The following is a 27,506-nucleotide window of genomic DNA, read 5'->3' as shown; positions in this document are numbered from 1 at the left end:
CATCAAGCGCTTGACAATCATCATAATAATATCAATTGTCTTAGTTCAATCAGTAGCTCTATCATGAGCATATTACATCTTCTTTGCATTTCATTTAAGAAACATTTTTCCACATACCAAAATGTTTATACCGAAACGGCCCCTATTGATCACCGGATATCGTTGCAGCAGAATCTTCCAGAACAAAGATTACTTCCGACAGAGTGTTCTAGAAAATATCTGTTTACGACGTCAAAAGCTGGTACCTTCCGACTTCCGGAAATAGTTCTGTAAGAAATATTCGATTTCTTCTTATTGTGTTCTGTTATCAACATATATACTGATTTTTTTTTACAAATGAAATGATTATACATATGTAGTATCAGTAAACTATTGCATGGATATCGATTTTGCATTGTGGCGAAATCTGGTTCTCGATGCTTCGGGACTATTGTGTAGTGATATAAAACCTTAAAGCGTGCTTCCCATCGGACAAGGATAGAAGCCGGCACGCCGAAAAGAACAGGCACAAAATAACACCGAAACACAATATTTGGATACGAACAAAGGTAAGAAATTACTATCTGATTGTATGAAAGTAGTTAATTACTACATTCAGGACAAATGTTTTACCTTTTTGGTATTTGTAATATAATTTTAATGTTTTTTCTTTAATTATTTGAAAAAGCACGTGGGTACATGTATCGTCTGGATCCGCATGTTATGCGCTTGAAGGCATAGTTAAACAACGTGAACAAGCATATGATGATTTGTGAAGTTGGGGCAGGTTTTGTATGAATTATGATATAGGGCCTAACTTAGATAATCGATCGCCTCACCTGAGGCATCTCAACACCGAAAAGATCAAGTTGGGTAGTCTAGTGTGGATATTATGTACAACATGCATAAATTGGGGGCATAAATTGGCGATCGTGTAAAAAGAAATTACCAATTTTGGTTTTTAAGTAGTACAATGAAAGTGGCATTACTGGCCTATTTGTAGAAATTCAGGCAATGTCTAGCGTGACGTAATTGATCAGTCTTCTATTTTCACTTTCGTTAACGTTATCACTCTATGATGTAGTGTATTAATTTCTATTTGTGTATATTTTTTATTACAAGTTCTCAAAACGCTCATTCGATCTTTCTGGAAAAACCATAGATAAAAAGAGAGGCCTTTTACTCTTTACAATTCGGATGTAGATAAGACTAGTTTTCGATTAAAAAAAGAAAACCCGAAGGAGCTTAATAGAGTGCAAGGTGTAAAAAGAAAAATTCCAACTCAAAATTTTACCAGTATTTCACGCATTTAAATGATACAAGTTTACAGAAGTGTCCATACAAATCTAGACTTGTTTGTACATTGTAAGTAAAACAGGTTGGGAAATACCACCAGTTTTTTTATATTGCTCAACCTGCCAATTATAAGTCAATTGAGGTATGGTTTTGTTACTCAAAACAGTCAAATGTTTACTTTTTATAAATCTTCGATGCAATACTTTGGTTTAAGTTTCTTAGTAGACAAAGCTTTCAGTAAACATTTTAGGTCACCTGAGATGAAGTATCTAGTGACCAATTCTAATCGCCTTTTGTCCGTCATCGTGCGTTCATAAACAATTTGCATTTTTCTCAAACACCGCTGAACCAGATTCAATGAAATTTTGCAGGAAGCTTCTATCAGGTCAGGGAAAAGTCTTGATTTCACTATAATAAAGTGGTATTCCACTATATATAGTTACAAAACCAGTAGCCAATCGAAGCATTTCCGCCAGAAAAGGTATTTGTGACAAAAAGCGAGAGTTATAATTGGTAGGTACATGATCAAACTTTAATAGATCAGAATGATGATTATCATCTCCCAAGTCGGAAAAAAAACCAAGAAGGAATGTTGCAATAATCCACTTTCGGTTGCAGCGGCCCTGTTTAGATTTGGAAAATTATGGCCCATTGGGAATCTATGTACAGATTGTTTTGACAAGAAATAAGCAAATAAAACAGAAATTGCAATTTCCTATTTAAAAAATATGATTTTACAGAAAAATGCACCGGTGACATCTTAATTTTATCGTCGGTAGTGTATCTACCAAGTATATATGGATCATGTACCTACCGACCACATCTCTCACTTTTAGTCGCGTATATATTTTCTTGGAAATAATTTGATTTGCTACTGTTTGTATAGTTATTTTAGTGGAATACCACTATAATGGGCAAATCAGGACTTCTCCCCAACCTGTCCATGGCTAAAGATCTACCAAAATTGTGAATTATATGGTCCCCCACCCCCCAGGGGCTGATGGGTGGGGCTAAAAAGGGTCAAATTGATTGAAATTTCTGGAAGGGTCTTTCTGTGTTTTGTCAAAATTATGAATTTTATGGGGTTAACTTTAATTTAGTTTATATACAGAAATCACATTTTGAACTATCATTTGTTTGATTTCTATTGAAATTCATTCGAACTTTGTTAACATTATCAGCATGGAGTGACAGCTTAATGGTATGCACATTTTGGCCCTGACTGACCCCTTGGACTGATGGGTGGGGCCAAAAAGGGTCAATTAAATTTTGGGTGACCGTTAAGGCCCATGGGCCTCTTGTTTAGTAAAATATTTACCTTGTCATCAATAAATGTGCTATTATTAAATAATATCTTGGCAAAATTTACTGTTTAAACGATTTTGGCTAATTTAAGTTTTAAAAAATCCATATTACAACTGGTGTGTTAAAGGCAAATTTGCATATTATATGCACCTTGGCAGTTTTCCCCAACCTGGTAAATAGAGAAAATAATGTGTGTTTACTATATACTGTATACCTGGTATTTTTTGCTCCGTTTTAATTTCGCCCTAAACTACTTTAATGAAATGTCCTCGTTTACAAACGGAAAATTCTGTCCGGAATTCTCGATACGATTGCACTCGGGACACTCTGGATTTATCTAGTTCCCCCATTTTCTTTTCTTTGCATATCCCGCTGAGGTGTGAAATATACAACTTTTACCTGTGTTCAGATTTACTTTTAGCCTATATTGATTCAAATAGTATCGGGTATGCATGGTCTATTTTAAGCAAACAAGGAGTGGCATGTTCACCGTGCCGTGACTAATTACTGACTTATAGTGTTTTCTCTTGTTCATTTGTCATCTATGGAAGCCACAAGCGACAGTGAAGTCATAAAATTAGCCTTCACAATGGCAAGAATTTGATTCTATTTTGTGTGCATCATTAAAAAATGACTGGATTTTAAAAGTTACAAGTTGGTATTTATAGCTTTTTTAAAAATCAAATATACTTAGCCTAGTACGCAGTCTTTGCCCATATTCTCGATTTAACTCGACGTGAGATTACAAATTTACTAGGCCTAGATTTAGATCTAGATTTTATTTCATATGCATAGATTGGAATAAAACAATGAATTATTTTATAAATTTAGTGTAAATATACAACACGTTGCTTGTGATTGTATAGAATAAAACACACTTGAAAAGCATGAAGGTATGTTTTGGATCCGTTATGTACGATGATTCGTAAATCCTTCAGTTGAGCTTGAACTATTCACCCTTTCATCAACGGGCGAAAATTAAACGGAGGAGAAAGTTACCAGGTCTACAGTAGTTGAAAAGAGTGAATGTGTGATATTTTAACTCTCCCCATCTCCCTTTGTGCACAAAGAAATTCACAAACTTTATCCATAACTTAAATCTGTTGCAGATGCCAGAAAATCAAGCTATGGAGGAGGGTGAAGTTGAGACCTTCGCTTTCCAAGCAGAGATTGCTCAGTTGATGAGCTTGATTATCAACACCTTCTACTCCAACAAAGAGATCTTTCTTCGTGAATTGATTTCCAACTGTTCCGATGCTCTGGACAAAATCCGTTATGAAAGCCTCACTGATCCTTCAAAGCTGGATTCCGGCAAAGACCTAGAGATTAAGATTGTCCCAAACAAAGATGACAACACCCTGACCATCAGCGACACGGGAATCGGAATGACCAAAGCCGATTTAGTAAACAATCTTGGAACCATCGCACGTTCTGGAACCAAAGCTTTTATGGAGGCTCTGCAAGCTGGTGCAGATATTTCCATGATTGGACAGTTTGGTGTAGGTTTCTATTCAGCCTACCTGGTAGCCGACAGAGTTGTGGTAGAGACGAGGAACAACGACGATGAACACTACGTCTGGGAATCATCCGCTGGCGGTTCTTTCACTGTCAGAAGTGGTGATGGCTCGTTCAACAGAGGAACACAAATCACCTTGCACATGAAAGAAGATCAAGCTGAATATCTTGAAGAAAAGAAGGTGAAAGAAATTGTCAAAAAACACAGTCAGTTTATCGGCTACCCAATCAAACTCCAAGTCGAAAAGGAAAGGGACGTTGAAGTGTCTGATGATGAGGAAGAAGAAGAAAAGAAAGAAGAGGACAAAGATGCTGAAAAGAATGAAGATGAGAAACCAAAGGTCGAAGACCTAGATGATGAAGATGATGATGATGCAGACAAATCAAAAGACAAGAAAAAGAAGAAAATCAAGGAGAAGTATATGGAGGATGAGGAATTGAACAAAACAAAACCAATCTGGACCCGAAACCCTGATGACATCACACAGGAAGAGTATGGCGAGTTCTACAAGTCTCTGACAAATGACTGGGAGGATCATTTGGCAGTCAAGGTATCTATTAGACCAATCTTGTTTTTCAAAAATGGTTATCTTAAAATATGGGACTGATAATTGGACCAAGACAGAATTAGTTTTCATTATCATTTAGGGAAAGGGCTTGTATAGGCATTAGCCTGTTGCCCATTGACCTATGATGTCTTTCTGAAGTGAAATTTATTGTTAAATATTGGTTTTCAAATCCGAATTTTGAATCTTGGGTGGGTTGAGAGATTTTATAATTCATTTATTCATCAAATAATGTGGAACTTTTTGTTTTGACAGCATTTCTCTGTGGAAGGTCAGCTGGAATTCCGAGCATTACTATTTGTTCCAAGGAGAGCACCATTTGACCTGTTTGAGAACAAGAAGAAGAAGAATAACATCAAGTTGTATGTGAGGAGAGTATTTATCATGGACAATTGTGATGAGGTGATTCCAGAATACCTCAACTTTGTCCGAGGTGTTGTTGACTCTGAAGATCTACCATTGAACATTTCAAGAGAAATGCTCCAACAAAGCAAAATCCTCAAAGTCATCAGAAAGAACCTGGTGAAGAAATGCATGGAACTGTTTGATGACATTGCAGAAGACAAGGAGAACTATAAGAAATTTTATGAACAGTTTGCAAAGAACCTGAAGGTAAGTTGAATTAAAACTTATTCTTGTAAGATACCAATGACATCAAACCATTTGTCGGACAAGGCTGTAATGTTGCCAATGTCGGACACAAAGAAAAATTAAAAAAAAAAAAAAAATCTTTGAAATTTATTACTATGACATGGGTGGAAACAAAAGTTAATAATTTTGACTAGTTTTTAATTGAATTTAAAAAAAAAAAAAAAAAAACGTTGCTAATTAGAAGCTCGGTGTTAATCTGACATCGTAAACATTACTGTTTTTCAGCTTGGAATTCATGAAGACACAACAAACAGAAAGAAGATTGCAGACTTCCTGCGGTACCATACGTCCCAGTCTGGAGATGAAATGACCTCATTTAAGGAATATGTCTCGAGGATGAAGGAAAACCAGAAGAGCATTTACTACATTACAGGTAAAAACAATTTCAAATAAAATGAAAAACGCACATCATTGAAAGCTTCATTGGTGGTAGTTGGGAGGGGGCAACCTTCTACAGAAGTACAAAATTTGGACTTGAGGTCCAGGACTAGTTAAGTTTATAATGTTACTTTACTTTGTTAACCTTTGCAGTTGTACTTGCTTAGGTGGAGTAAACGGAATATTTTATGTTTACCGAGTCTGTTTTTGAAATTGCATCTACTGTTTCTAATGTTTGCAAAAAGGGGAATTTATGGTGTGTTGTTTCTCCTGTAGGTGAGAGCCGAGAGGTTGTCCAAAGTTCAGCATTCGTAGAAAATGTAAAGAAGAGGGGCATTGAGGTAATCTACATGGTGGACCCCATTGATGAATACGCAGTACAGCAGTTGAAGGAATATGAGGGAAAGGCCCTTGTATCTGTGACAAAGGAAGGGCTGGAATTACCAGAGGATGAAGAGGAGAAGAAGAGGTTTGAGGAAGCTACTGCCGCATATGAAGGACTTTGTAAAGTTATTAAAGAAATCCTCGACAAGAAGGTTGAAAAGGTTTGTAGAATAGATATGGAGTATTTTTTCAAAGAATTAATGGAAACTTGCATCCACCTAGTATGTTGTATCATTGTTTTAAAGCTTTCCAATGTAAAAAGAAAAATGGAAAATTGAACAGTGTTACTTAGCTATTTCCTTTGATAGTAATTTAATAAGGGCTGTTCCAGGATTAAGCATACTGAAGAGGAGAGGATGGCACTTTTTTTTAATAATGAAAAGTAAAAGGAAATAATAAAAAAAAATATATTGGCTACCAATCAGTCAACCGAAATTATATTTCACTTGCTTTGAATCATGTTAAATGTAATGTAATAATGGTATTTGTGATTTATGATATAACGAGACCCAACAGATTACTCAAATAATGATAATGTGGTAGCATACAAATTTTCCATCCAAACTACAAGCATCCAGGAAAATACTGATCCCACTGAATATTTGTGGGCCACTTTTTCATCACACGAGCCTCCTATTCTCATCAGAACACAATATACTAAATTGGATTGTCTCCCCTGGACCACCCATATTTTTCATATGGCTTTTAATTTTACTACTTAATTTCCTTGCACAATGCAAAATGGCCACCTGTCCTTATACTTATAAGCCATCCACAAAAAGCCTATTGGCTAACCCCCACGAGGAATGCCAGAATAAAGAAAAAATCAGCTTTATCCCCCATTTAGACATTTCTGGAATAGCCCTTACAATTTTGTTTTAAACTTCCAGTGGGGCAGTAGATTTTGTGCTCCAATATTGGTGAAAACAATTTTTAAAACTTTTATTTGTCTATACCTAATTAGTCACTTGCAATTAAATATCTAGAAAGTCTGTCTGTTGCCTTTACACAAATTAAGAATGGAATATTTTTTGTAGGTAACCGTTTCAAACAGACTTGTCACATCACCCTGTTGTATTGTAACAAGTCAGTATGGTTGGTCTGCAAACATGGAGAGAATCATGAAAGCACAGGCTCTGAGAGATTCCTCAACGATGGGATACATGGCTGCCAAGAAACACCTAGAAATTAATCCAGATCATGCCATCGTAAAGTCTCTGAAGGAGAAAGCTACTGCTGACAAAAATGACAAATCTGTGAAAGATCTTGTTCTGCTTTTGTTTGAAACCTCTATGCTAGCATCAGGATTTTCTTTGGAGGAGCCTGGAACCCATGCAAACAGAATCCACAGGATGATCAAACTTGGACTTGGTAAGGCTACACGTTTTATTTGATGAAAACTGGAGGCTAGGTTAAAGAGTTTGTCTTCATCAATATACTGGTCAATTCTCATTTTCATACTGTAAAAACATTATTGGTCTGAAACCAATCCTAGCAAATCTTTAAAATTTAACATTTACCTTCTGACAGAGTTAAATGATGCAAGTCATTGCCAGAATGAAAAACCTAGGAAATTTTGAAACTGAAATTTAGACTTGAAACGATTAGTTTGATCAGGATCAGGTTAGAGGTTGTGTCGCATCAAGAAAATCATGAAACTTTACATACTCTGTAATTCTATTGCAGGAATTGATGACGATGAAGCTGGATCACCAGACACCCCAGATGAGAATGCTGAAGAACCCCCACCATTGGAAGGGGATGAAGATGATGCTTCAAGAATGGAAGAAGTGGATTAAATACTCTGTAGTCGTTACTAAATAATACTTCAGCAATGGACCATTGAGCAAAACGTGTTCATGCGAGATAAATACCCTTTGGACATCGTAGTGATGCAAATTTGGCATTTCTTCTCGTTAGACATTCCATCTTGGGACTATTATTGATTTTTGACATTTTTATCACTATTTGCAGTTCTTTATTAAGAAGAATTTAACTTCTTTTTAAGGAAAAACAACATGAACAACAGAAACATTGAACGTCTGGAAACTCTTAGCTGAATACATTATCCATAATAGTTCTGTACCAATAATTTATCATCCATCATAGTTCAGTTCCAATCATTAACATCACCATTTCCACATTTTCACCTGTGATTTTTTTTTTACTTGTCAGCTGTTTTGTGTTTCAAAAATAATAAAAAGAACAAAAAAATTGAAAACCTATTTGAATTGCTATCAAGTTTGTTTTTAGGTCATCTCGGGGATCTGACCCAAAGGATCAGGATGACCTATATATAGCCATGGTGTTCCGTCCGTCCGTCCGTCGTTATGCGCTGTGCGCAAGACTTTTTATTTCAAAAACGCTACTCCTCCTTAACCCTTGTGTGAATTACTTCCAAACTTGGTTTGAAGCATCATTGGGGAACGGCGGTCATATTTTATATAAATGAGGCCAGTGTGACCGGTGGGGCCCCAAAAGGGGAACTTTGGTAAATTTTTGCTATAAAATCCTATTCTTCCTTAATCTTTGGGTGGATTACAACCAAATTTGAAGTGAAACATCATAAGGGGACGGCAATCATATTTTATATAAATGAGGCGGGTCTGACCCCTGGGGAAAGAAGGATAGGGCAATAGGAGCACTTAGGTTAAATATTTCTTTAAAATGCTACTCCTTCTTAATGCCTTAATTGATTACAGCCATATTTAGTAGGAAACATTATTGAGGAAGGGCAATCCTAATATAAATGAGGCTTGTCCGACCCATTGGGGCAGAGGGGCTTGCCCCAAAAATTGGAACTTTGCTAAAATTTTGCTTTAATATGCTGCTCTTCCTTTAAACCAAAATGGATAAAAACCAAATTTGATCTGAAACATAACTGGCTGCTATAGATAATTTATGGTAATAATGCTGGATTGACGGGTGACTTCTTGCTGTAAGTGTTTGTCAGACTTGTTGAGTTCATCAGATTGTGGGATATTCAAGTTGCCCTTGGTCTGGTCCATCTGTCCTAAATAATCTTTCTCGCTATTTCATGAAAAATACCTGAAGGAATTTTACTTTCAAAGGTAGGTTCCCCCTTTGTCCCTAATAATTTTCCCTGTTGAGCTTTGTTATCATTATTCCTCCTTAAGTTTGTGGATCAAATTTTGGTATCTAGTTATGCATATTAAATTTTAAAACTACAGACCAGACCAGTGACCATTTTAAATTTTGTTATCACTATTTCCTTAAGTATACATTATATATATGAAGGATCATTTTGGAAAGTTCACATAGGATTCCACCTGGTCTTCAGTTGTGTTGTTCAATTTTAAGTCTGATTAGGAAAACAAAATGGCCGATGTGCAGCCATCTTTGATTTTGGTAGATGAATTATTGTTGGTACCTGTACTTCTCGGGAGGACATTTCTGTAACTTTATATCTAGGTTCCCTGTGGTCTTCAGTAATGCCCATTCTGTTTAGAGTCTGATTGAGAAAACAAAATGGCTAACTGGTAGCCATCTTGACTTTGGCAGTTTAATTCTCTTTTAGTTCTCAAAAAAAAAATCTAAATTTTAATGTTTGTTTTCTTTGCTGGTAAGTTGTATATTATAGTCAATTTCGAGACTGATCAGAAAAAAACTATTGTTGCTGGACAGTCGTCAAGGATATGTGTGAATGTTCCCAGTTCGCAAAAGAAAAGTGGAAGGGGAAAATGATGATCGATCATATATATATATAGATCCCATAAAGACAATTCAGTGGTGGTCACTTTGATATCCTGTCTTGTCACTAGAGACAAAGTTGTGCATCTGTTGATTGGTCACCTAGGGGCTTGCGGCATGATTTACTTGGATGATGCAGTGTACCAAATGTAGCCATCAAAAAATAAATTTACCTTGGCTATCTCTAACACTTTTTAGCCTCTGGAACTTTATACTTGGTCCCAATAATTTGTACTTTTGAGTATTGGTTTCCCTTTGTGAAGTCATGTGTTGCATTAAAAGCAGGTCACTATGACCTACATCAAACAAAAATTATCTGTGCCCTGTCTCCTACACCTGTGAAGTGCGAAATCAAACGAAAAATGAAAACATTGAAATTTTTAGATAAATAGATAATATTAGACTTTACAAAGGCCTAAGTGTCCCATTCTCATCGGTGTAAAACAACACAGGGAATAAATTGGTCGCAATAGGAAGAAAGAAGCATGGCGAATGCTAGCCCTCGTGTATGGGGACTTTTTTGTATCTGTATCTCTTTGAAAATAAAAAAAAAATTGTGGCCTTTCAGCGGACGGGAATAGATAGGAAATTGAGTAGAATGGGAACTGTATAGAATGAAAAAAGAAAGTGGGGTGGAAGAGAGTTGCCTGTCTAATTGATGGTGTGATTAATTTTTGAAAGCGACCCCCAGGATCGAATGGGTCCTAATTATAACCTAGCACTGTTTAGTAGCAGTTACGCTTAACCTAGAGAAGACCCTACCCTGTGAATTTGGTTTATCAAGGTTTTTGACGTCCATCTTAACACCTAAAAATACGTTTTCTTATTCTGTATTTCGAAATATTTCATATTGGCCTAAAAATGCCCTATCCTCTGGGCCACAGGGGCTTGGCACGATTTTCCAAATGATGGTCCATATATATATATGTATGACACTATAATACATACACATTGTATACATTTTACCATCATCTGGAAAATCGTGCCGAGCCACTGTGCTCTGGGCCGGCGTTATCACACCAAAAGACCGCGGAGGGGTCTTTATCGTGTAAGTTAGACATTCTCACACGGGACACCAATTTAAGTCCTATCAGACTGACATGTCTGATTCAGAATATATGATTAGTCCATTATATATAGGCATACAAATCGCGTAGTGTATTGTGTGTACAAAAATTGTGTATATGAAACGTGATACTACCAAAATTAATCACAAATATTGGTAAAATATCTTCTTATCAATACATTTATAATTATAAACTATATACACTATTTTTTACACACCTGCTAATTAAAACTCACTGATAGCCAACTAGATTTACTTTCAAAATGAAGGGACGTTACTCTTAGAAAAGAACAAGTTGATGAAATAAAATGAAATATATTCCTTTTTCAACCATACGAAATCCACTTAACTAATCCGGTACTTAAATAGTGTCTAAAACATATCCAGAATTATTCACAGTTCATCAAAGTTACAGAAACAGTCATCCTCTGATGCTTCCATTCTGTCTACACTCCCGACACCAGCAATACGGAAACGGCGCGTTAAGCCGGAGTTTTTTATTAGGAAACTCGGGGTAGTTATACGATTATACATCATACCAGACATGGTGTCAGGGTCAGAGGAAACTCGGGGTAGTTATACAATTATACATCATACCAGACATGGTGTCAGGGCCAGAGGAAACTCGGGGTAGTTATATAATTATACACCATACCAGACATGGTGTCAGGGCCAGAGGAAACTCGGGGTAGTTATACAATAATACACTAACCAGACATGGTGTCAGGGCTAGAGGAAACTCGGGGTAGTTATACAATTATACATCATACCGGACATGGTGTCGGGGCCAGAGGAAACTCGGGGTAGTTATATAATTATACACCATAGCAGACATGGTGTCAGGGCCAGAGGAAACTCGGGGTAGTTATATAATTATACATCATACCAGACATGGTGTCAGGGCTAGAGGAAACTCGGGGTAGTTATACAATAATACACCATACCAGACATGGTGTCAGGGTCAGAGGAAACTCGGGGTAGTTATACAATTATACATCATACCAGACATGGTGTCAGGGTCAGAGGAAACTCGGGGTAGTTATACAATTATACACCATACCAGACATGGTGTCAGGGTCAGAGGAAACTCGGGGTAGTTATACAATTATATACCATATCAGACATGGTGTCAGGGTCAGAGGAAACTCGGGGTAGTTATACAATTATACACCATACCAGACATGGTGTCAGGGCTAGATGAAACTCGGGGTAGTTACATAATTATACACCATATCAGACATGGTGTCAGGGCCAGAGGAAACTCGGGGTAGTTATACAATTATACACCATACCAGACATGGTGTCAGGGCCAGAGGAAACTCGGGGTAGTTATACAATAATACACCATACCAGACATGGTGTCAGGGCCAGAGGAAACTCGGGGTAGTTATATAATTATACACCATAACTGACATGGTGTCATGGCTAGAGGAAACTCGGGGTAGTTATACAATAATACACCATACCAGACATGGTGTCAGGGTCAGAGGAAACTCGGGGTAGTTATACAATTATACACCATACAAGACATGGTGTCAGGGTCAGCGGAAACTCGGGGTAGTTATATAATTATACACCATACCGGACATGGTGTCGGGGCCAGAGGAAACTCGGGGTAGTTATATAATTATACACCATACCGGACAGGGAGTCGGGGCCAGAGGAAACTCGGGGTATTTATATAATTATACACCATACCGGACATGGTGTCGGGGCCAGAGGAAACTCGGGGTAGTTATATAATTATACACCATACCGGACAGGGAGTCGGGGCCAGAGGAAACTCGGGGTAGTTATACAATTATACACCATACCAGACATGGTGTCAGGGTCAGAGGAAACTCGGGGTAGTTATATAATTATACATCATACCAGACATGGTGTCAGGGCTAGAGGAAACTCGGGGTAGTTATACAATTATACACCATATCAGACATGGTGTCAGGGCCAGAGGAAACTCGGGGTAGTTATACAATTATATACCATATCAGACATGGTGTCAGGGCCAGAGGAAACTCGGGGTAGTTATACAATTATATACCATATCAGACATGGTGTCAGGGCCAGAGGAAACTCGGGGTAGTTATATAATTATACACCATACCGGACATGGTGTCAGGACCAGAGGAAACTTGGGCTGAAATATTTTGAATACTTTATGTTGAAAAAGGACAACGAAACACGACTTGGGATATAGAAAGGGAGATAACAAATGAGTAATAGCTTGTCCTGTATTTCAGCTATTGCCTATTCGAAAAATATGGGGTTGGGTTAATGAAACATTTTTTATGAACTTCTGTTGGATAACCATTCTAAATTCGTCGTAATATATTTATAAGACTAGATTAATACGAATTATAAGCAGTAACCAAAATAATATGTATGAGTTCTATGTAAGGAAATGTTCATTAATATTTTCCAGCAGCTGACGTTAAAAGTTGTAAGCACGTTTTCTCAACCACTTCTACGTGCCACCTTCAAGGGGCTGCTTATTACCAAAATTCAAGCATTGATTTGAATTGTAACAATATGCAGAACAGTACTTTTTGAAAACAATATTGCTGACATGCAGCCATCGTTAATTTTGACAGCTGAATTTCGTAATCACTATATTTTGAAGAACTGGAAGCATATTTCCCAAACTTGATGTATATAATTTAAATTTCGTTTCTTTTGAACCTCGCGTTCGTCCCTGGGGAGAGGTTAGGGAAATGACTGATTTTGCTGAAATTACGACTTGGATATATTCAAAAGCATGTATATTTTGTTCCTGCTCCAATGCGTCCTAATCAAGGGGAGGGACCCAAAGTGGTCATTTTGACTGAAATTTCACAATATTCTTCAACCAAGAACGAATTATTCAACGGTCTTAAATGATGATTTCAGCCAAAAGTTTCTTTTATTTAAAATGTGAGACCTACATAACTTGGTCTTTTTTAATCATATTTGTCTACAATCATTGGGGCAAGATGGTTAATCCTATTGAGGTGTCTGGTGTAAAGAATATCATACGTATACATTTTTGTACTTCTTGTTCTATACAGCTAAAATTCTTATTATCAAACTTTTTACTCGTGAACGATAACTGTATTTTGAGGATCTGTTTTAATGAATTTATCTTTATAGGCGATTTCAATAGGCCAGTATCTTGAGAGCTCGGTTTTAGCGGAGAGGGATGAATTGGAGCAGCGACGAGGCTACATAAATTTCATTGTAATGATAAAATGATAGTTCGTAAGGTGCAAATATAATGTCGATCGATTTTTGTCTATAGTATCTAGTGTTAAACATATGGATACTGTAAGCATAAATAGCATGCCTGTAAAGCATAGATAATCATGTACATGATATGAAAGCTATGGTGCGGAATCATTGTCACAGTTATATGTGCACAGTATATAGTATATTAACCTTATCACATCCGTAATTTGGTGATTAATCGAGCAATGCCTTTTGAGGAGCTGGTGCCTCCATTATTCATTTTTGTAAGAAAACGTTACATATAATGTTATTCGACCTTGTACATAGTTGTAATTGTTCAAAGCTCATATGATATACGCATTTGGTACTGAACTATTAGCATGCAGCTTTCTGGGGTACTCTGTATTTTGCAACATCATTAATATCGGGACGCCACAAATGCATCCATATAGTCCATATTTAGGTGACATCGTGATATACTTATTTACGTTTGCATCTGTGATACAGTAGGTTGTGTTCTAGTGAATATACATTTAGCTGCAGAAACACTGAAGGGGCATTTAACACTCTTTTATTTGTTGCTACTCATTTGTTATTCCTTTTAATTAATGTTACTATTATTATAAATAATTATTATTACATGATAATAATTCCTTATTATATTATTAACAGTGTTAATTGATATTTCAATTCAATTGTAAACTTTTATCACCATTTATTTCTTCTTCCTTTTCTATTATTTGTTATTACTGATGTTTTTAAATTTCTTTGTTTGTTATTACGACTTATTTGTTACGTCATCTTACACCATTCTCGGAAAAGTAGAAAATGTTTGGATTTTTTTTTTTACACAAGTATATAAGCAAAAACTCAAATAATTACAATGTTCCCTTTTTACAAATTAACGTGTCGATGACTGTCAGTATCATATTCAAAAATTATCAATGCAAAAAAGCTTTTCAAAAGTAACAATTTAGATAAATAATATCGCGTCCTCGTTGTCCATTTTGCAGCACAGCGTTAACATATTTATCAATACATAATTATAAAATAACAAATACTTAGTAAGTTATTACAACTATAGAATACTTAGTAAGTTATTACAACTATAGAATACTTAGTAAGTTATTACAACTATAGAATACTTAGTTATTACAACTATAGAATACTTAATAAGTTATTACAACTATAGAATACTTAATAAGTTATTACAACTATAGAATACTTAGTTATTACAACTATGGAATACTTAGTTATTACAACTATAAGATACTTAGTAAGTTATTACAACTATAGAATACTTAGTAAGTTATTACAACTATAGAATACTTAGTAAGTTATTACAACTATAGAATACTTAATAAGTTATTACAACTATAGAATACTTAGTTATTACAACTATATAATACTTAGTAAGTTATTGCAACCATATAATACTTAGTAAGTTATTGCAACCATATAATACTTAGTAAGTTATTACAACTATAGAATACTTAGTAAGTTATTACAACTATAGAATACTTAGTAAGTTATTACAACTATAAAATAATCATTGGGAAAAGCAGGAACTTTTATATACTTAGTAACTATAAGTGTGAAATTATATAGGAATTGTAACTGTTGTCATAATTTATTGATTTTATTTATTGTAATAATCATATTTTTGGACAAAATACTTAGCTGTAACTATATAAAACGACTGTCATCACTTTGAGACGTTTAAGATGTGTTTCATGTTTCTTATTGTTTAAAAGTTTGCTATGAGTTAATATCCTCGATTCTCTAGAGGTAACTTCACTCTCCACACCCCGGAGTACACGCTGTATGTCATGACTTACCTAGCTATTTGACTGTTGAAAAAAAAGCTGACCAACAGCTTAGCTGATGCAATTCAAGTGAAGACCACAGAGGAGATTTAACCAAGTTCAAGGTGAAGGCCACAGAGGAGCATTAACCAAGTTCAAGGTGAAGGCCACAGAGGAGCATTAACCAAGTTCAAAGCCAATCAATTCAACGGTTTGGCGACCTCGACATTCGTTTGATTTACATCAAAGGATCAAGCTAGCCTTTTTGTTTTATCCACCAGGAGGCGTGACTAAGCCATAATTTGGGTATATAATTGTCGTTCGAGCAGGCGTATTGATTAGCGGTCATCAAATAAATATGGATATTGATGTAGCGGTGTCATCTTGTTTAATACATATTTCCCAGTTATGCGGTATCAATATTAATTTCGTCAAAATTAACTCGCTTACTCACAACCATAATGACTAAAGAAAGGTGTAAGAATCTTCAATTTTATTCATTTTATATCTTTCGTACAATTCTTCTAATAATATATTATTATAATTCTATAAAGAAAATAGATGCTTGACATGTAGCTGTATTTGTTCGGGTTTCCCTATTCCGACATCATTCGTAATTCCATGCAGGAAAATTTCAACGTAGATCAAAGTTCACATCAAATATCGAATTTACATATCTTCATTCAATCTATTGACAATGTCGTATTTCATTTTTTTTAAGTATTCATAACACATGAAATTTGGATGTTCCGGACAAAGAGCTCCAGGAGTAGTCAAAAGTTAGAGTTCTGGCGGAATCATCCAGTGACCCCTATAAAATCCTTACCGCCCCTCTGGTGGTACCCTCTATGACAACAAGGAGGGGAGCAGAGTTGTACCGATAATGTCACGGGTAGAGGGTCTTCTGGTGACCCCCTTTTCCACCCCATGGTGGCACCCCGGAATGAACCGGTATTCTATGAAATAACACCAAAAGAACGAATAGAGGTTCTTGTTGATGACAATGACGGATAATTTTTATGATGGCTGACTTCCGTAAACAATTCGTTTATGCCAGGTCATCCAAGCTTTGAAGTAAAGGGGTGATTAAAACAAACTCCAGCTGCTGTTGGCGCATCATCTATTAACTGCTTCATAATGCCTATGTAGGATGGTTGCTGCTGCTTGGTGACTCCATCTCCATAACAGTAATGAAGCAGTCAGTAGATGATGTATTGCCCCAGCAGCAGCAGGATTTTGTTTTTAATCACGCCTTTACTGTAAATTAGGATTGCATCGGGTGACCCTGCGCCAGAACCCTTACTTTGTACTATTTTCATGGCCAAGAAGAGCTAATTACTACTATAGATTAAATGTTCGCTACTATCGAGAATAGAATGAACCCGCGGAAATAAGATATCTTGAAAAAAATTGAGATACCTATCAATGATATCAGTTGTCTTCAAAAACATTAAATCTTTCAGTCGTGAATGAAGAAAACTGCCCCATACTTGATGTCCTGCTCCCAACGATTACAACACAATCATAAACTATCAGGTATACTTATACATAACATGGAAGCTAAGAACATTTTAATTGTGTTCAAATACACGGATATTGCAGATATTTTATGCAAAAAGAGATACAAGTGGGAGCTTCTTTAGGAAAAGTTTTGTCCAAGAGGACCACCCACCGGAGGAACAAAACCGGGACTGCCCTGCATTCCAGAAGTACCAGAGAATTGCCCAAACGATCCCGCCATTCCTCCTGAACTGCTTCCACCAATATGTACTCCTTTCATGGCCCAGTGACTTGTCATTGCATTTTGTCCAGCGGCATTTCCACTCGCGAAAGCTGCTTGTTGTTGCATCTGTTGCTGTTGTTGCATCTGTTGCTGTTGTTGCATCTGTTGCTGTTGTTGTTGCATCTGCTGTTGTTGTTGTTGTTGTTGCTGCTGCTGCTGCTGCTGCTGCTGCTGCTGCTGCTGCTGCTGTTGCTGCTGTGCCATAGAAACCATGGATCCGCTACCACCAAAATCCATCACCCGATCCTGACCTCCACTTCCGAAATTCACTAAGGACCCTCCTTCACCTCTCCTGTTCCCTACGGAGCCGTCAGTGGCAGCAAAATCATATTGCCCATTCCCTCCCTCAAAGTTTGTGTAGAAATATTTTAGAGGAGGTGGCACATATGGGTAATACACTGGATAGAAATAGGGTATTCTCACAACCTGTAACTGCCTAATCGTGGGCATCCGGTAGCGAACTGTACGGTACTGTGGACGCTGATATGTCATGTATTGTTGTGCCATTTGGCCGTAAGGTATATTAAAACCGTGATTTCTGCCTAAGTTACGGACAAAAAACTGCCCATTGCCCCTAAAGGACATTCCGGAGAATCCTCTGCTCCCCCCGGAGCTCGGGGACAACGTTGTCGTCGGAGGATCATCACTCTCAACTACTTGAAACAAAACCACAAGCAGCAAGGATGTCCAAACAAGTACAGATGAAGACGCCATATTTGCCAAATGTCTATTAACTTGCACTATCTGAAAGGATACAAAGATATATCATTATATAAGTGTGTTTAGTTTCTTGTGTAGCGAACAAGGTTAGAGGAAGGTTTATAAATGCACAAATGGTGGTTGATAGCAGTGATATTCGTTAATCAGTGTTTAACCATATGATTTTGGACGTTAAATCCCAAAAGACAAACAAACAGGCCGGTACGACACTCCGCCTCATAACGGCTATACCAACCTTTAAGTCAGATACTTGTGCTTTATTTTTCTAAGAAAAACGAAGTCAAATTCCTATGGTGCGAATGGAATAAAATAAATACTTAAAGTCCTATTGATTAGTACCATTTTTGCTTTTTCGAATTGTCGCCGTGAAACAGTTTTATTGGAACCTTCTCGCCACGAAAACAAAAAGTTTAATGCGGCGTTATTGTCTTGACGATAACTGTTGTATATGTCCGTTATCCAGAATCAATCAAAACGAAGTTATAAGCGTCTATCTAAATACTTCGTGACTTACTGCTTATCTAAAATTCTCACGTTCCTGTGGGAAAAAATTACGCGTGTCCGATGTAAATTCGATAAACATCGTAAATCAATTAAAACATTTTACCGACACTCATTGTTGAGGGTTTCTTAATTTGATTGAATGTATTCGATGTAACTACAATGTAGTATATGAATTGTTTTCTCGCTGAAACTTATTTGTTTTGGTTTTAATCCAATAACATATTTCAGCCTACATTCGAATAAAAAATTCTAACAAGAAAACACCATACAAGAGGCTTCTAAATCAGCAGTGAAAGGAGACTTCTAATTCTTACTAAAGCGCTACAACATGTTTGAGAAAAAGCGTTCTGGTAAAGATAATTCTACACCCCACCCCCACATATATCTATAAAGATGTTCATACAAGCTCTTGTATGATACTTTACAAGCAATATATTTAACCACATGCACTTACTAATCTTAAACAATATACAAACATGTTAAAACATTGTATACAAAGTTATTATCTAATACGAAGAATCTATCAAATCTGAATCAAAACAATATATAACATTGTACAAACAACTTATAACATTGTACAAACAATATATAACATTACACAATCTATTCCATTGTACAAACAATCTATAACTTTGTACAAACAATCTATAACATTAAACGATCTATAACATTGTACAAACAATATATAACATTGAACAAACAACTTATAACATTTTACAAACAATCTATAACATTACACAACCTATAACATTGTACAAATAACCTATAACATTGTACAAATAACCTATAACATTACACGATCTATAACATTGTACAAACAATATATCACATTGAACAAATAAGTTATAACATTGTACAAACAATCTATAACATTGTACAAACAATATATCACGTTGAACAAATAATCTATAACATTACACAATCTATAACATTGTACAGTTAACCTATAACATTGTACAAATAATCCATAACATTACACAATATATAACACTGTACAAACAATCTATAACAGTTTGTACAAACAAGATATAAACTTATATAAACGAGATATATCGTTAAACAATAAAACAACTCATTGACAATCAATAATATTGTATAAATATTTTATGTTGTTTATAAAGCTATAATATTGTATAGGAATCAATAATAGAAATAGCAGCATACAAATAATCTGTAACTATCTATAGCATTTAAGACAATCTACGACATTCTACACACTATCAAAGCATAAAACACAAACAAGCAGTCTAATTCTATACCTTATACATTATTTTTGATATTACCATATAATCTGCAGCACTATACATGCAATCTAACATCCATACATTTTTCAGCATTACAATAAAATCTATAATGATACAATATATTATTTTCAATGCTGTATTGAAGTTCAAGAACAATATAATATAACAAAAACACAATAAAAAATTAATCAATGTACATGTTTACCTCTGATTGAAGAGTCGTAAACGATTATTACAATCCAGACAATGAACACTGAAAATCACATATCTCATGACATTTCCAAGGTCCAATATCTGTAAATAAAAACGGAAATCTCCATGAAAGTAATACATCTAAAGAATAATCTATCCGGATGTCTGTGGTCGGATTTAGAACTTGGATATAATGGTCATAAGAGCCGAACGCTGTGGGACCATTTGGTTAAGCTAGAGCCAAACTGCACTTAAACTATCAATTCAAACCTCCTCAATGTCCTTCACAGCACCCGCACATCTACAAAAGTGAAAGTTTACAATCGCCCATCCAGAAACCCAGTTTATTACGTGTGTCTTCCGGAGTTAAAATTGAAGTCTTACAAGGACAAAGGTGAGAATAAACTTTATTTTAGTAAAATTCCATGGATGTCAGAATAAATTTCGTCTTACATGTTTCTCGCATGAATCCCAATATACTTATATACATTCCTACTTTTATGACTTCAAAATTTGGAAATGTCTAAAAGATCATAAATACTTCAACGAAATGTTGTTTCACATTTTAACAAAGATTATGCGATCAACATTGTGACACTTGATCACGGCAGTTGTCAATACGTGGTTACATCACCTGTCACCAACTGATGACATCATTAGTCATCAGCTGTCAGATCAGATCATACCACCCGGTCACATCTGTTGTCGCCACCTTGTCACGTCACTTGTCACCATCTGATCACGTGAATTATCACCACCTGCCATAACGCTTGTTATTAAGTAATTACATCACCTTCCACCAACTGGTCACGTCACATGTACCCACCTTGTCACGGCAGTTGTCGCCCACCTGGTTACGTCAGTTGTCGTCACATGGTTACGTCACTTTCCAATAACTCGTCACGTCAGTTGTCGTCACATGGTTAAGTCACTTGCCCATAATTCGCCACGTCAGTTGTCGTCACATGGTTACGTCACTTGCCCATAACTGGTCACGTCAGTTGTCGTCACATGGTTACGTCACTTGCCCATAACTGTTCACGTCAGTTGTCGCCACATGGATACGTCACTTGTCAATAAATAGTTACCTCAGCTGTCGTCAAATGGTTACGTCACTTGCCAATAACTGGTCACGTCAGTTGCCGTCACATGGTTATGTAACTTGCCATCACCTGGTCACGTCATTTGTCACCACATTGTCCTGTAACTTGTCACCACCTCGTTAACTTGTCATAAAAGTACAGCAAAATAAACATTTCAACTTAAACATAGTTTCCGGGAAATATTCATGTAATATGTCTAAAAACAGATATGATGAGTGCTTTTTATCACTGACAATGCCAATTCCAAGTAATTATCAGTAATTTAATTGTGTTTAACATGAATTATTCATTTTATGTGCAGGATTGATAACATGTCTGAATACAGATGTGATATAAATCACAATATGGCATTATATAGCAAAACATGACATGTATACCATATCGATCTACAAGACATGAAAAAATACACTTACTCAGTCGACCCATCTGTGTGTTTCTGTGTGTGTAACCTAGGTTTGATTTGTATTTATATGACTCTACAACAACAGCTAACATTGGTTACGCACTGGCCGTACAATGTCGGAAATCGTGACATATCGTTATACATGTAAAGCCATTAAATTTCAGGTACTTTCATATCAACTAAAACTAAAGAAAACAAGTGTCATCGACCGCTGTCAGCAATGTAAATAAAACGTCATGCATTAGTTCGGTTTTCAATTAAAACAACAATTTCAATTATTCATGTAATTGTCTTTCGTATTTAGAAAGCTGTGTTTTTACGTTTGATAATAGCTTGTGCCTGCCAGGTTGTTAAGTAGTGGAGCTAATTATTGTCAGGTGATCACGACTGTTGATGACCGGTAATGAGCTGACAGGTTGGCAGGTGACGACACTAATTACTGTGTAGAGATCAGGGGTCGAAGTAAAGACCATCGCTTCTACATTCCCCCTTTATTTGAATATTTTCTACGTAGTATGGATTCTATTTTTGTATCAAAATAAATATTAAAAAGTAATAATTATTAGGTCATAAAAACCTTGCCTCGCTAATGAGTAATAACATATTCAGGTGCCGACGTAAGCGAAATGCTTATGAGATAAAAATGTATTCAATTATTACCTTTAATAGTGGCAACATGTTTGCATCAACTGAACACACACTTAAGAACAATTCTGTAGAACATCAAATGAAACACAATGGATATAATATTGACATGTGATCATTGTTCTCTGACTGAAGGAAATACATTATCTAACGACGTGCTTTTGCAGATTTTATGTTCCAGAAGGAAATAAATTTTGCACTGTTGGTGTTTTTTTATTTATTTTTTTTAGCTAAAGAAAACTTGTTCGCTAAAGAAAACTTGTTCTGAGATGTTTTTGCCCATTCAATGGCTTCAGGAAATGAAATGTAAAATTAAATTTTAATGGTTATCGGCGACTTAAGGAATTAATGTACATAAAAAATCTACATGGTTTCACGGAAAGTTATTGTGCTCTGAAGCGAATTAAAAGCAACAAAGTTACCACAAACATAAAATGAATTTAAAGACAGGATGATTTCGTGCAGAACACTACATATATTGAACCCTGATCTCGGTATTATGTTTTCTAGATTGAACATGTTGAAATTAGATCTTTATGAAAAAGTGAATGCAATAAAACAACTTACCTGGGGTGTGTTTAGTGACCAATGTTTTACAGGCGGTAGTCAAAGAGGGTTGTGTTGACGAGGACGTGAGGCACCCTCACCTGTAGCCCTCTCTAATTTATGTTCCGGATGACTAAAATTACAATAACCATAAATAAATTGCGTATCACGTCACCAGCCACAAAACAAAGTCATAATCTAGCGATGGGTTAAACCGGTGACCCCATCAACAAACAATTCTACATGTTAAATTTGCTGTTTCATGCGTCACAAGCTTAAGATAAACCATTTTTATAGTGATTTATCACTTTTATGATGAAAAAATACCCGCAATCTTTTAAGATATCGTCTTATCTTAGTTAAGTAATCGTTTAATGTCAAATGAATCTATTAGATACCTTAGTTATACTTTGTGGTAGTAATAGCACGGCATATTAACCTTACAACGCTTTAGTTACTATCCCTATAGGGAGGAAGACATTAGTACCGGTGTCTGCCTGTCCAGTATGGCGCCATCCCCTGAATTTCTGTTCCTGGTAGAGTTTTCTTTTCAAATTGATAAAGTGACATGAAAATCTTTCAATGAAGAAAACAATAGGTATTAATTATTTATAATTAGTGTACTTAACCTGGCCAATGTCCACTACAAAGAAACATTAGTCATTGACAATATTCCTGTGACTGTATCTTCTTAAAGGTAAAACTACGTAGATTCTGCACTAACAGCATTTTATAGTTTCTGTTCTCATTTTAAAATATTAAAAGGGAATTATTTAATGATAATTTGAAAACAGTCGAGTGTTTTACTACATCCCACCATACCTCAACTTTATTTTTAACTTCCTCTTGTACTAGTATGATAGGCTGTAACCTTTGATGGTAATTACAGAGTATATGCCAGAAAACAAAAAAATATAGATATTTTCCTTTTATTTACTCATTTATTCTCAGCTTATCAATTTATATTATTCATTTGAAATTATTGCGTATATACTACCATGAATTGTTTTGTTTTATATATATCATTTGGTAAACTGTTAAATCTAGTTCCATCGTGATTGATAACATTACTGGTTTTTCAACAACAACAATAAACAATGCATTCATATTTGTACTTTGACAAAAAAAATTGACATCAAGAGAGTTAATCATCAACAATGTTTTAAACGACTTTCACCTTATCAATTATTCCGACGAGAAAATAAGGATGCGCAGTCACTGAAAATGATGAATGCTTGACGCCGAGATTAGCAGTCTGCTTTTGACGGAAAAGTACCCCCCTGATCAGTCTGGTTTTGATCAAAAGGTACCTCCCTGTAAGGTGTGATTTTGACATAAAAATACCTGATTTTTTTTTGGGAGAGTTCTACCATCCGCAAGTTTATGATCAAAGGCATTCTTAGCATTTTGATCCTGGATATCGGTGTTTATTCATTTCTTAAATGATAACTGAAAGCTAAATGTACTTTTATTCTAATGTAGAACATGACAAAGAAATTATATACTGTGTACTTTTCCGTAGATTAGATACTCTCTACACAAGTTCATTGTACTTAATGTTCGTTCTTAAGAGCCCCACAAGCGAAACACTTTGGTCTCCAATTTGCTTAATATACATTAATTAATTACTTGATTAATTAATATAATTAATAGATAAATCTAATTAATCAATTAATGCAATTAATAAATAAATTCATTAAACTTGACATGGACCTAATGATTGATAAATATATATAAATAAACCATAAACATTAATTAATTAATTGAATATAAAGTTTTTGATTGTTATATGAAATGAATTGATAAAATGGAACTTAAATAATCTTAACGAATTATATGCTTTCATGAATTAGTAAAAAAAATTATTATTCATTTGATTTATTAAAGTGCATATTTTGACAGGGTAACAGATCATCTTATAAATAAACGTCTTTGAAGTGGCCATCCCTCTAACTGGGACAAAAAATTGAGAAATGAGAAATTGAGAATGATACACCAGAATTGTGGGCTTCAATCAAAATCCAATTATATTTCCTAATGTTGTCACTTACAGTGATATGTTTGTTTATATTCCAGATCTCCTAGGTAATCTTTTTACATTCAGTCCTCAAATACATACATGTATGTTATATATTCCGTTCATAAATACAGTAAAATACATACTAAATTACACAAAAAGAAATATTCAAGAAAGATCATATTACTTATTCCTTTAAAATATAGGTCCGTGGTTTAGCATTACAACAATATCAGACACAAAAAACAGTTAACATGTATTACAATATATTTTCAAAACATGAAATAATTTTCTAATAATCGAAATAGGATATCCAATACCGACGACCTAAAATATTTCGTAATTGATTTTTTCTGATTTAATCACATATTTCCTTTGTGTAATGTAATTTGAGAACATTTGGATCAATTTTATTCATAACAATATGATCAATTTTATTTTAATCTAGATACATGCTAATTGAAAGTGAATACACAAAAATGTGTATTATCTAGACATTTAGTATTTATGCATCGGTCATTTTAACACTTTTTTCTTCAAATAAAAAATGAGTTATTTGCCTGTTTGTATGTTTGCATTTTAACAGTCACATGATTGACAGATTGTGTAACGGTATTGTTTAAACGCGTCGCCGATATGTTTAATTCGCTTTTTTTTGTGTCTACATAGTTTTATCAAGTACGTACGTACGCCAGTCACAGGGACTATACATTTTTGTTACACCAATCTTCAAAAGTCCGATATATTAGTATGAAATGAATCGCATTTGAATCACATTTACTGTTATGAAAACAGTATGGCACGAAAAGGAGCCGTTTTCAAGATTCATCTAACTTTGAAAACTATACGGATATCACATAAATTAAAAAGTAATTTCAATTAAGTCAAACTCATTTGATCTTAAACCAGTAAAAGGTAAAACTATGGATTCAGCAAAGATGTATTATTTATTGAGAAATATTATATAAACGACATCACATTTAAAGCATTGCACATAAAACATTTGCAACGAAAATGAATTTTGATAAGCCTACTTAAACCTTATATTAAAAAAACCATAGTAATAATTAATTAATAATAAATTATCCATCATCATAATTCACAAATTATCAATATGTTAGACACAATGTTTAAAGTGTAAGGAATGTCTCTGACTTTTAAGGTCACTGTATAACTTACGTGACAGCTACAATATGTACGCTATGTCATGTCCAAAACTCACACACAAACACTTTATATGATTTCTGTTTTTCCTCCAGAATATGACAGAGCATTAATCATTGTATGCAATACAATCAGGTAATGATCTAACTACACCGGGAAGGTATATGTGAGTCTAACAATAGCATTATGTTTAAAAAATGAAAATAAAACCTTAATTATAGTAAATATTAGAAATATATCTTGATTATTAAAAATTTGAATTATAAAGAGAGTATTAACGTGTTAAGAATATTTATAATCCTACATAGAGAAATAAACATTAATTGTTTTCTTGGAAGAAAATCAGATGTATATGTCGACATTAATTATCGTATAAACATACTCCCTTGGTACAATAAATATTTATTTACTTCAGAAACCTGCTCCCATCAGAAGTCAGAAATCAAACATGATGTCATGCCGTGTGACAAATCAAGCATGACAGCCAAGGGGCATACCAAACCAAGCACGACTCAACGATGACATCAGGGTGTGTAGCAAATCAACCATGATATCATATTTACCTTTTATGGTTTATAACGATTCTGTGATAAGAATTGTTCACTGGGCTAAAACACAGTTCAAAACTAAGAATCAGAGTAGCACGAATACCTCTAATGTCCTATGCTTACTGTGTACAATGACCTCTTTCAGTCCAAGAGATTAAATCATTTTCAAAAAACATCCCTGACCTAGGATGGAAAATATGATAACGAAACTACTTTGTCTTTTTGTTCTCAATAGATCTCTGAATATATGCTGAATATATTCTGGTACGGAAATAGTTCTGAAGTAAAGCAATCCCTGTTGTTTAATTATTCTAAATTGGTATTATTTAAGATGATGCCTATAAAAATAACTAGGTAACACTTCATTTGTCACCTTCGCCCTTTCGTAGAAATCAGATTAATGTGTTTTGCCACATAAGTGTTTAAATCATCCTGTTTATAATGTAAGTATAAATACATCATAACCTTCTATTTGGAGTAACAATATCATATATGGGCTTCACTTAACATATTTGATGATGATAAGGTCAAAGATTTATAACGGATAAGTAAAATGTACTAAAGGACCAAAGGTGTGGAGTACATCTGCCCGTGGTATATCAATCATATCTTAATCATAGTTAGATACTTCTTTCTAATAAACCCTGATATACCAATGGGAACTCAATGGCCACGCTAACAGAAGATGAACAAAGAATTTTAACTAAAGAGGCACAAGACATTAGCACAATACCAGTTTACAACTAGATATAGCGGAGCCAAAAAACAACTTAAACTTTA

The 27,506-nt window shown here is 35.0% G+C and overlaps 2 protein-coding genes across 3 annotated transcripts; one reads left to right on the top strand and one right to left on the bottom strand.

The window, feature by feature from the left end:
- Positions 1–417: 417 nt before the first annotated feature.
- Positions 418–8,299, top strand: LOC117323575 (heat shock protein HSP 90-beta-like). The gene is made up of 7 exons (XM_033878878.1): positions 418–548; positions 3,690–4,646; positions 4,917–5,273; positions 5,538–5,685; positions 5,967–6,235; positions 7,112–7,445; positions 7,761–8,299. Exons 2-7 carry the CDS (start codon positions 3,690–3,692, stop codon positions 7,871–7,873), a joined length of 2,178 nt encoding a protein of 725 aa, XP_033734769.1. The 5' UTR covers positions 418–548; the 3' UTR covers positions 7,874–8,299.
- An 8,036-nt stretch (positions 8,300–16,335) lies between these two features.
- Positions 16,336–23,122, bottom strand: LOC117323574 (transcription factor SPT20 homolog). 2 transcript variants are annotated; one of them, XM_033878876.1, is made up of 3 exons: positions 23,019–23,122; positions 20,314–20,402; positions 16,336–18,384 (listed from the first exon to the last, which is right to left on the bottom strand). In XM_033878876.1, exon 3 carries the CDS (start codon positions 18,352–18,354, stop codon positions 17,497–17,499), a length of 858 nt encoding a protein of 285 aa, XP_033734767.1. In that variant the 5' UTR covers positions 18,355–18,384; positions 20,314–20,402; positions 23,019–23,122; the 3' UTR covers positions 16,336–17,496. The 2 variants fall into 2 exon arrangements, with proteins under 2 accessions (XP_033734767.1, XP_033734768.1); XM_033878877.1 differs by lacking the exon at positions 20,314–20,402 and having other exon boundaries at positions 23,019–23,101.
- Between the last annotated feature and the right edge of the window lie 4,384 nt (positions 23,123–27,506).

This window comes from Pecten maximus, chromosome 3, assembly GCF_902652985.1.
Source record: "Pecten maximus chromosome 3, xPecMax1.1, whole genome shotgun sequence".
Classification (NCBI taxonomy): Eukaryota; Metazoa; Mollusca; class Bivalvia; order Pectinida; family Pectinidae; genus Pecten; species Pecten maximus.
The sequence above is the reverse complement of the archived record's forward strand: the minus strand, read 5'-3'. Positions and strand labels throughout refer to the sequence as shown.